Genomic DNA, 11,786 nt, shown 5'->3' with positions numbered 1-11,786 from the left:
CGCGGCGACCGCGCGAATCCGCCTTTTTCATTTTCCTGTGCTGCCACCTCGCGTAGAAAGCTGAAAGCTCATTGGTAGGGTACTGCGCGCCCATCCCTGCCGGACTGAGTGCCGCTCTGGAGCACGTTTTGTTTGAATCAGTCGATGATGGCGTGTCCTGGGCAGCACCTGGTACCCGGAGGATTTCTAGGGTTGACTGATGGCTAGGTGCGAAGTCCGAGGCCGGCTGCTGTGCCCACTGAAGAGCAAATTCTTCAGTATCTCCAATCATCCGGCATGCGATGCGATCGCCAGCTGAGCAAGGGCCGCCGCTTCAGAGATGAAGGCTACATTCGGAATATAATGTTCAATGAAATATCCCCGGTCAGTGAGGTTGGCGTTTTTCGCTGTATATGCCTGCCATCCATGAAAGGTGGATACTACATCGTGCACGCCGTAGCAGAGAAAACGACTGGGGACATCACCGAGGCTCACTGCCATTGTCCGGCCGGGTAAGTGAATTTTCCTGGTATTGTATGGTCATTGCCGACTAGGAATTTGCTTCTGCTTAATTTGCAATCTACATTATTTGCATCATTTCGCATTTGTTGGCGGTAGTGCTGTTTAGCTTTATCAAATCGTGCCGAGCCTAGTTGCATGGAGGCCGATCTGCATACAGTCGTCGCGATACTGAATGTGCAGCCCCGTATGTGCTTGCTGCTGTGCGATTCCAGTTTGCAGTGTTTTAATATAGGAACTGATGAAATGGCCACATTTTTCCCTCGAGTGTCCGCTATTTTTCTTCCTTTCAACAGTCCGCCCGTCCGTACGGATGTGCGCGCTGCAAAACTTTTGGAGATAACTTAAATATGCCCGATTCATGCAGTTTTTGCCCTACTGGGATACAGACCTAAACCCATTTTTGGTAACGAAATGGAAGCGTGAGGCGCAGTATACAGCTCGGCTACCGCCGCAGTGCACCTTTGCTTATTTCTGCAAAAACAGTTGCCTGCGATGAGCGCACGCCACGATATTGATACGTGGACTTAAACGTCTGACACAAGGGCTGTGCGGGACGCTGCAGTGGAGGGCTCCGTATTAATATATGCGAGCTGGAATTACTTCACGTGCACTGACATACACAGCACACGAGTGCTTTTGTATTTCGCCTCCACTGAAATGCGGCTGTCGTGGTCTGCATCGAAACCGCGATCTTGAGATCAGCGACCGGACGCCAAAGCCACCACGGCGAGTGAGCGTAGGTAAGCGATGTCTTCACAGCAGGAAAGCATTGCGCACAAACAAAGAACAGAATGACACACCGATAGCCACGATGGATGATGCATGAACCACGAAAAAACTTTTTTTTTGCCACATCGCTGAAAGAGGAACCAGAAGGGGCGAGAGTAAACTATGAAAAAAAAGTCTTCTTCATTGATGACAGAGGGAGAACTAAAACGAAAGGAAAGAGGGTGATAGCAGTTAATGCGGAAAATTGGGTCATCAGCTCAAATATCAAAGGTTTCAAGTTCATGCCAGTGTTCAGTACACCGGAGCTGTACTGTTCACCACGTGCTCATCATTTTCAAGAGCTTTGACCTCGATGCCAACCAAACGCTGTGGTTACTACAAGGGTTCATAAGTGAACTTCCCGACATTACAGTAGCTGACAGGCCACTCCCGCTGACCGCCACAAGTGGCAGCTGCATCTACTGCATTTTCGCTTTATTCATAGCTGTGGCTAAATAAGTTATGTGGCTAGTTATGTTTACTGAGTGCGTGGTTTGTATGCATGCAACAAAAGACGGTTTCTGGTAGAGATCTGAGCATGTCCCGAGGCATTTGGAGTTCACTACAGAGCAAAAATGCTCGAAGGCCAAACGTTTGCAGAATCTTGTTACATTCATCGACTATAGTGTTCAACCTTAAAATGAAATTTCTGTCACTCATGCTAGTGTCTGCGGTTTCGTGGATACATCAAACAGCATATTAACGCCCTCACAGTTACACTTGCACCTTATAAACCAAACGTATAAGTTGTTGCATTAGTATACTTGTGCGGTCAGGAATGGTATCCATAAACAGTGCTTGATGTAGGCTATAAATTATATTTGTGCTGAAGCAGTATTTTCAAGACTAATGTGCTGCCTTAATGTATTTGCAGCTTAAGCGGAACTTGCCAGCACGTAGTAGGTTTGCTGCTGGCTGTAGTTGGTGCTGCTGCTGAACCAGAGCCGACATGTACAGATTTGCCCTGTGCTTGGATTGTGCCGTCTTCAGGTAATCAGTCATAGAAGTCACCAGAGTGCAACAAAAACGTGCTGATCACGCCATTTTCTTGTAGCCAAAAAGGTGGAAGTGGCCAAGCCCCTCAGTGACATCACTTTCAAGACAACCGATCCTAATGGAAGGCAAGGCTTCAAGCGCAAGAGGTCATACGACCCTTGCCCCAATGGAATGCCATCTGATGCTGGCTGCTTCAGACGGAAGCTGCAAAATGCTTTTCCTCGTGCACTGTGGCTCCGATACAACAAAGAAGCAACCGAACAGGTTTTCTTTCCTATGGTTTTGCAAATATTCGTGCAGATCATAACTTAAAGCTGCAACGTGTCATGTGGTGAATTATTTCATGACCAGCTTTTAACAGTCTGATGTAGTTGATGATTGAATCTGCAGTGAAAATCATTTTCATGGTTGGCAGAGTGGAACATCCATTATTTACATGACTTATTAGCTTTTTTTCTTTTAAGAAAGCAGGGTTCCTCATTTATGGTGATATTTGTTTTCAGCTTTCCGTTTCCCTCGAAGCAAATGAAAACGAGCAGCCCACAGCAGAGGTCACATCAGGTACGTTTATATTCATATGTGGTGACTGGTAGCCCAGCATTCAGGCACGCGTGGTTACACGCCATGGAAGCAAAAATGTGACAACCAGACAAGTTGAGACTTTTATTCTATGCACAGTTATAAACAAATATGCCACTTCATTATAACTTCTAATGACAACAGAAATTAAAATATACATAGAAAAATTTTGGTACGCACTCCTTTGCTTCAGTGACTGATGGCTTCTTTCATATAGCTACCATGAAGAGCCCCTTGTTTCCCTTCCTTTGTCTGCTCATTAAACTTCTTGCAATATATTACCTATGTGAGAGAGAAGTTTTCCGTACATTTTTTTTGTATGCAGCACTACCTCGATCTCCACCTCCCAAAAGTAAGGTGAACATGGTAAATGCAGCTGTATAGATTCCAGGAATCGATAGCATGGCAGACATGCACTTTTCTGCCTTTTGCTTTTCAGTGAGAGCAAGGTCTGGTTGCAGTATCACATATAGCATTGAGTAAGCAACTGAAGTGTATAGCCTGCTGCAGATGTTAGTCTCATTACTTGTTCATGCAAAATTTTAAAACCACTGGGGCAGCAAGTAGCAGATAACGTTATCTGTAGTAACGCATCATTTTGCTAGCAATGCCTATATGGGAAGCCTTTGTCAGAAGGAAGCGGCCCTAGGGAATTGCTTGTGAGCCACTCTGTATGGCTCGTCGTGTATTGCCAAGGGTCCAAATCTCTTGAGGCCGAGAAGACTTGTGTCCTTGCACCTCCAATACTTTGGAGTTCTTGCGAAGCTTTAACCATCCGATTACATGACTTAAAAGAAAACTCCTGAGGGTCTTTACATTTCAGAATGGCTGCACATGAGCTCTGCTTAAAACAGCAGTGTGTACGCATAGAATATCCATAATTTTGTGTTGCTGTACAGTGCACATTTTGCATCAGCTCTTGTTTGTTTCTCTTTGCTGCAGCACACCAGGGTGTCCCAGCCCTCATGGACCTAATTAAAGAGCACTGCCAACTTACAGGGCCCGAATTTCTGGCTTACATTAAGCAAGCCTACACAGGAGAGGACATTTCTCAAATCGAGGAGAAAACAAAACTGCAGTCCCTCTCATCACATTGGATGGTCTACAGGCGAGGCATGGTCACTGCGAGTAGAGCCCGTGCATGCCTAACGCGTACACGAAGCTTGGACAAGGAACCACGGCCTCACAACCTACGTGGGATTGTCAACCTAGTCCTACAGTCAGCAACATTCAAGAGCTCTGCCATGAACGAGGGACTTCGCAAAGAAGCGGAGGCCAAGGCTTTTTATATATCTAACCTTGAGAAAAGTGGCCATACTGCATCTATTGCAGATGTGGGACTCACCATATTCAGGGAAGTGCCTATAGTTGGGCCATCACCTGATGGTATAGTCACATTTAACTGTGAATGTTGTATGGGTACTGTTCGAGTACTTGAAGTGAAGTGCCCATTGCAATTGAAAAATTCATTTAAAGACGAATGAAAAGAAGCCAAAGCTGATATACCAAACTCAGATGAACGTCACAATGGGTATTCTGAATATTCCCGAGTGCGACTTCATTGTCTACTGCAACAAAGACGAAGTAGCAACAGTAACCATAAAATATGATGCCGCAGGATTTAATGAGTTCCTTCAGGCAGCACAAAAATTGTTTATCGAGTATCTGTACCCTGCACTGCAAAGTGAATGCACTTAATTGAATATGGATTAACTGCTTGCTTTATTGGAGTATAACCCTTTCACACGCCATTCTGTTTCCCTCAAAAACATATTTTTCCACGTAAATAGCATTTACAGGTGATAAGAAAGACAGCTGGTTGGTTTTGCGGTGCCAAATCTTAGCAGTTAAATTTTGTATAGGGACGTGCAATATTTTGTGTGAAGTGTCATAATTCCGAAATCGTGACATCCAAACTTTGTGGCCTATCTGGAAAACACCTGAAGCAGCGTGAAATCAATTTCTACTTCAAAAATGTACATTACATTTGAAAATGTGCTAAAAAAACTGATTCTTCTACTCGGGGCATAATGAGTGTGCATAAAAATGGCGAGCGACATGTTACCCCCTAACTGTTGCACGAAATGTTGTTAACTCCATTTCTTTTTCGCACAATAAACCACCTTATTTTAGTCATGAAAGAAGCGCAATTCACCCGAAACGAGGACATCAATGCTAGGTGCAGCACACTGCCAGAAAAACTTGCTAATTGTGTTTGTACACAATTGTGTACATAGCGTGTGAAAGGGTTAAAGCGACTGAACCATTCCGCACTTTTGTTGTATTAAACAAGCACTTGACATCTCTCAGAGGCACTGTTATGACTACTGCTTGACGCAGGTGTGAATGTGCACAATAGCAACATACAGGCACAGATGAGGAAACATCTGACAGTAATCTCTTAATGCCCTTTGTTGCGGTCATCTCTCTAGCAAAGCATGGTTTCAGTACCAAGCCTTCTGGATCCTCTCTTAGTCTGCATCAGTTAGTTAAACATGGCGCCCTCTCACAATTCTGAACTTGAATAGTGGAATGTGATAAAGCTTTTCTGCAAAACAAATTAACAGTATAACAATGAGTATATGACAGTGAATGTCCTTTATATAATGCAACAACACCCATCACCTGGGCAGCTTCAATGCCCTTGGAGCCAATGGTAGATCGTCCAGTGTCCCTCTGCACTTTTAAATGAATGCTCAACTTGAAGGGGATCAACTCAGTGGTGGCAGCGAATCGCCGTTAGAATTTCAAGGGCCCTCCTGTGAAAGTGTGCTTTCCAAGAGCCCGGCCACCCACCTTACAGCCCCGATCTGGCCACCAGTCATTTTTTTTATTTTCGAACCTGAATAATTGCTTCCAGAAGACAAGGTTCGATGACTTGAACACATTTCAAACCTTGGTGGGTTGATGAGCAGCAACACGTTTTTTTTTGCAAGCTTTCTTTAGGCAAATGGGTACAGTGAATTAGTGTATGGGCACATTCTGTTGGGAAATAAATGTCTTTTCAAAATCCTGTTGTTTTCTTTATATGCGAGTAGCATAACTTTTCGATTCCACCCCGTAATATACAACACAATGCAGGTGCAGCACATACTGCAATGCGCACACAATATGCAATATTAACAGAGAATGTTCATTACGTGCAAAATTATCACAGATACTCTTACGTTGTAGGTTAGAATGAAAATGCGCAAGGAACGACAGCATAATACGCAACATCTATAGGTGTAGCACATAATACAGTTCGCACAACATATGACAGCAATATTAACAGGGAACATTTGTCAGGTGCACTGTTCTGGATATTTCTATTGCAGGGACGAGCGAAAGCACTTGACAAGGAAAAAAATAATACACAGTGCAATTCATAGTCTACTATTATTATCAGAAGGCTTGATGAACTCTTGAGAGTGGCTACTACCATGCAAAAGGAGAAAATAAAAAGCCTGTTCAAAACAACTAGGTACAACAATTGTAGTAGAGCATTATACAGCAAAAATGGTATAATACAATGGTAGAAATGGCTGTGGAACATAAGAGTAACAGGGCAGTTCTGTAGAGAAAGCAAGCAGTGTCATGGTTGAGACATTGCTGAATAGCTCACATTGTTTCAAATCCGGCCTCTTAGAATCAGATTCCCAACACATTACATGGATTTCACAGATTACAAAAGTGAAAAAACACTCAGTTATGCAGCCACTGCACAAGGCAAGATGTCACAAAGTGTTTACGACAAAAGACCTGCAAAGGATGAATAGCAAGCAGAGCACTTTTCGGGCTAATTTGTAAAAAATGGCGGGTCTATATCGATGGACACTAGGTATTAAAACACTCATGCTGTGCGTGCAATGCCAGCCCTCCTTAAAGGACCCCCACCAGTGTCACTCATCATCGATGTGTTGCTTTGGAACATTAAACCTTGGCTTAGTTTATCCTCAAATTAATCTGTGTCAAAAACAATAAGTGCTCAAGAGATTTTTTAACTACCAAACTAACACTTTCCTTCACAATAAGCATATTAACATATCAAATATTTTCTGCTGTCTTCAGCTTTGCGCACTGGGAAACTAGCATTCCCTAAAAGGCATTTTCAGATGCAAAGTAGGTTTTACCATAGATTTAAGGGCCCTATGTATATAGTGGAGGTGCCCACGAGCCAAATGTGACTTGAAAGAAGTAGTAGTTATTGGCGCACTTCCATAATAGGCGGCTGGAAGTTACACAGCAATGCACAAACCCTAAACAGACTACCTGCTATGTCCAGCATGTTTATCGGGATGGGCTTATCAAAGAAATGAAACTCCTTGATTCGCCTTATAACTCTTTCTACATGAATGCGGGCACTCGCAACCTTTCTTGTTGTTCTCACCTCTTCAACAGAAAACTGAGGTGCTCTTTTGAAGGGAGGCATGTAAAGTGTTACACCTGCAGGAAGGCTGCTTTCTAAGCGAAAGCCCTTGTCAGCCATCACTCCATCTCCTGGCTGCAAGAGTTCAAGCAAACCGCTTGTAACAACAATTTCTGTGTCGCTTACGTGACCTCACCAGAGGTCAGGAATGAAGGATACATAGCCGTCTGGCGTAACTCCTATTAGTGCCTTAAATGTGTTGTAGTGCTTGTAAGAAGAAAACGTCTGCTTTTGGGCACCGAGGCGAGACGGCTTCTGAATTCTGACTTCAGTGCAATGCAGCACAATCCTGGTCTCGGGAAACGGCCTGAATGCCTCTGGCATATTTTGTTTTATCTGCTCCAGTGTGGGAAAGCTGTTCAGTGAGGTCAGTTCCTTGTCTAGAAGGTTCACCCATGTGCAAAATGTCCTACTCACTGTGGACTCGGAAACTCCAAAGTTTCTGGCTATTTCTTTTGTACATGTTCCCGTGCGCAGTCGGTATAGCACCATAAAAAGCTCCTCTTTTTTTGTCAGCTGTTTGTCTCCATGTTCACTTCTATTTCCTTCCCTTTTTTTTCTGCACAGTCCCAGTACTGCATTATGTTTGCATTATTCAGAACATGATTGTACAAGGCATCAAACAGTCCTCTATTTGCAAGACCAGTATAGAACTTGAATGAAGTTGGGTCAATGTTGTCAACAGAGAGTGTCCGCCTTTCCAGTTTTTTATATTTAACTTTCCATTTTTGTACTTCCTTTTTAAGAGCTAGGTTTTCTTGAAGTAGTGTTGCGCTACTTTGAGGGCACCTTTCTTCTGACGCCTGTATGTCATTGATGTCGCTTGTCTCTGTTGCTGCCGTCTGCAGAAGCAGCAGGCCATGCACAGCATAACACTCATTTTGGCCTGCAAGCAATAGTTTACCAAATGCAGCTTATATGAACTACACAAAGCACACCACTGCACCCTTTACAAATTAGAAAACACTAACTTCTGTTTGAAGAAGCGCCAGCTGCCGCATAATCAGAAGACTGTTGGCTCTGAGTACCTAAAAAAGAAAAGCCCAACGTGTTAATAAAGCTGCCAACCAGGCAATGTCACTTTGGTTACAGAGCACAAACCATGCAAGTCTCCTTCACTGTCACCATCGATGTCCATGTCGTCATCTGGAGAAATAACAAGTCATGAACAATACTGAGCTTAACACAGCTGCAAAGCTAATACAACTAAACCTACCTCCACCGCCCTGTACTGCAGAAGCAAGAGTGCCAGATGGTATGCTACCTAAAAAAATGAAGGCCTGGATTGATAATAATGAAGGTGCTATGAGGGGACACAACAGCGAAAGAATAAAGATGTCACGGAAGAAGCGTGTACCAAGAAACCCATGCAGCAGATGCATCCTACCGCGGCACTAGTGCTGTGATACCAAGTAGTGAATGCGACAGCACAAAACCCATGCACAAGTCTAATCAACTGAGCGTGGAAGACAGTCGGCACACAACGCGTCATGCAATATTTGGGACATGTTTACGCAGTAGTAAACTGCTCACGGCAGCTTTAATGTGACAATCTTAGTACTTAACTGAAGAAATAAGATTTGAGTGAGACCACGGTAACAGCACTATCCTAACAGTTTTTTTATTACTATCTCGACTGCATTACGCGGATATGCGTGTCATATCTGGACAGGTTTATAACATAACGATTCTGCTCAACGCTTAATCGATGGCACGGCTCAATGCGTGGCCGCCGCGCCTGCTGAGGCACGGGTGCGCATGCCATGAAAACAAAAGGACAGGCAAGCACAACGGGCTGCACGAATAGGTGCATTGGCTGTCATGCTTGCGATATGTGCAGGCGTGCCCGAGCTGTGGCCGGCTCAGCTAGCGATGCGAAGTTTTCATGCAAGCGGCAACAGTTTTCGCAAGCACTCGTTGTGCTCAAGCGCTGCCGAATAGCTACACGAGCTATAAAAGCACAAGCGTACTCGCAACAAAGAAGCTCTGCTATCATTTCACTGTATTTTCTCACAGCACACCGCTACATAGGTTAAACAAGCATGCGCGTCCATAAAGACGAGGGCGAGAGGCGCACATAAAGCCATGCTGGTGATACCACGCACAGCTCTTCATTGATGCGAACACACGAAACGCACCTTGCTCTCGTAGCTTCTTTTTCTTTGTCCGCTCCATCGCGCGTTGAAAGCGAATCACAGCACTTGCCCGTTTTGCCTTCTTGCATGAGAAAGAAAAAAGCGATGGAACGAAGTCTGGGTGCCGCGGTGACATCCGAGGCCTCCCTGTCCATGAACAAAACAATTCGTGATAGACTGCACACGCATTTAAACACAGTACCTCGTCCGTGCCTGTCTCAAAGTGATTCCCACACAGTCTTGAACCGCTTGACGGTGCCCAAGGGCGGCCATGATCGTCGAGCCGGCGAACTGCTTTTATCCACGCTTCGCGTCGTCTGTGGTCCCGGGAAGCGTTCGGAAAGCGAAAAAATCCAAGTTTGCTTCCCTTTTCATATTGGGCATTGCAGCCGTATGCAACACATGTCGTAGGCATCGCCAAATGCGTCGCGCTGAACGCCCGACAGCTGCAGCAACGCACCCCGCCAACGCTGACTCTGCGCAGGAAGCGGTTTGTTTACACTACCAATATGTTTCGCGACACCGCCGCCAGGGGATACGCGCATGCGCAGTCGCGTCGTGAAAAAGGCGGATTGAGCCCCGTCTCTCCTCAGCTGTCGTGACGTCAGACCACGTGCTCGGCTGCAGCGCCCCTAGCGGGAGGAGCAGGAGTGAGGCTATGACGTCGCACCAAGCGTGTCATTAAATGTGAATAGTGGTCGCGGCCGCGCCAGGCTTGGCTATGGTCTAGCTAAGTAGTGTCCCTATTATGCTTCGCATAAAAGGAAGGAAGAGATTTTTGCTTTCTCCGGCATCTGCCTTCGATACTGAAGCACCGGAGCTGGGGCAGCGGAAGTAAACGATAGCAGGCAGAATGGAGAAATGAAATCAAAGAGGTGAAGGGACAGGAAGAGAGTATAGGTGGAGAACCAATATATACAAAAACTATTTACACAATAAGAAATGTGTACAGGTTGCGCCCGTGATTAGTTTATTTTAGAGGAATTAAAACACACGCGCACAGCACAGTGTTGGCTACAACTGGAGTGGGGCGTCCAGTTATTAATCGTTCAAGTTAGAACTCGCGAGCGTTCGGTCTCTGCGTGTAACTACCTGACGGCAAACAGACAGGACGTCAAGCCCGTGTGTTCGAGGAATGCACAGAGGCTCACCAAAGTTCTCTCACGAGTGCGCGCTCTGCCCTGCGGCCACAATAGTGTCTTGATGGAGTCTGGTAGTATGCCCTGCGCCCTATAGGCCGCGAGCATATCGCGACGAGCATCGGCGAACGCGGCACAGTGAAGGAGCAGATGTTCTAGTGTTTCCACTCCATCGCATACGTCACACACATCACTCGTCGCAATTCCGTGACGCTCCCGTCGTTCCCCGGGCCACACGCAGCCAATGCGCGCGAGGAGGATCATTGCACGTTTTGGCCGTCTAAGTGCGCGACAGCGGGTGATACTGTCGATGCGCTCACCTCCTGCAATGCGTGGGTCGGGGTGCTGCTTTCGGAGAAGGTCGTGGAGGGCCGCACGCACGTCGTCCTCCAGCGCAAGGGTCAGATCTCTGGCAGGCAGTTGGTGTGCAGCGGAAGCGAGGTCGTCAGCTTTCTCGTTGCCGGCGATGCCGCAGTGACAAGGCATCCACTGTGCACGCACGGCACATACCCTCCGCGCGTTGCGCTCGATGCGCGAGCGAATTTCCCACACTAGTGGGGTACCGTGGCCGTTAGATTGCAGGCGGCTGAGGGCGGGGCGGGAGGCGCACACCAGAGCACCCCTGTGCGGCGGAGGGCCGAGGGTGAGCAGCAGGTCCAGCCCGAGCCGGATCCCCATCAACTCCACCATGGTGGGTGAGCCCAGGAAGGTTGCGTGTTGCTAGCTCTGCAGTCGCAGGGCTGGGATGGTAGCCGCCGCTGCAAGGGAGCAGCTGTCGCAGGCCACTGAGCCGTTGGTGTACACAAAGTGATGGTCCTCGAGCTCATCGTGTATTACGGCTCTGGCCAGCTGCTGCACAGCAAAGAGGGGTGTTTGACGCAGCAGCGTGTGGGTAAGGCTCTCCATTGTTAGCAGGTTGACACCTGTGAACGCACTTTAATATTGAGCAACCGTTCATCCTACAGTGTTCTGGGTAGTGTCATAGCATTTCTCTTCATACAGCTTAGATGTTTTAGTCAACTTCGAGGCTAGTTTGCGACACGGGCTACTTTGAGACTTTTCCTTGAAGGAGCGTTTGAGGTGTCCACCGAGATTACGGTATGTGAGCTCTACAGCGCCCTTTCCTTTCCTCAAAAATCAAATCTCGTATTAAAATTGTGACGTCATCGGAAATGACGAAGTGGTGTAATATGTAGTAACTGGAAACTACGAAGTGTAGAATGTGGTAACCGGAAATGTCGAGCGTTGTAGCATGTTGCA

The 11,786-nt window shown here is 46.3% G+C and overlaps 1 protein-coding gene and 1 long non-coding RNA gene across 2 annotated transcripts; one reads left to right on the top strand and one right to left on the bottom strand.

Moving 5' to 3' along the window:
• Positions 1-374: 374 nt before the first annotated feature.
• Positions 375-4,196, top strand: LOC144133031 (uncharacterized). The gene is made up of 4 exons (XM_077665838.1): positions 375-491; positions 2,144-2,259; positions 2,324-2,826; positions 3,787-4,196. The coding sequence occupies exons 1-3, from the start codon at positions 406-408 to the stop codon at positions 2,575-2,577; spliced, it is 456 nt and encodes a 151-aa protein (XP_077521964.1). The 5' UTR covers positions 375-405; the 3' UTR covers positions 2,578-2,826; positions 3,787-4,196.
• Positions 4,197-8,222: 4,026 nt separating this feature from the next.
• Positions 8,223-8,518, bottom strand: LOC144133027 (uncharacterized). The gene is made up of 3 exons (XR_013314968.1): positions 8,469-8,518; positions 8,354-8,398; positions 8,223-8,280 (listed from the first exon to the last, which is right to left on the bottom strand). It is a non-coding gene; the product is annotated as an uncharacterized LOC144133027 (long non-coding RNA).
• Between the last annotated feature and the right edge of the window lie 3,268 nt (positions 8,519-11,786).

The sequence above is a fragment of the Amblyomma americanum genome, chromosome 1 (genome assembly GCF_052857255.1).
Source record: "Amblyomma americanum isolate KBUSLIRL-KWMA chromosome 1, ASM5285725v1, whole genome shotgun sequence".
NCBI classification, from domain to species: Eukaryota; Metazoa; Arthropoda; class Arachnida; order Ixodida; family Ixodidae; genus Amblyomma; species Amblyomma americanum.
Note: the sequence above shows the minus strand (reverse complement) of the source record. Positions and strands in the feature narration are given on the sequence as shown.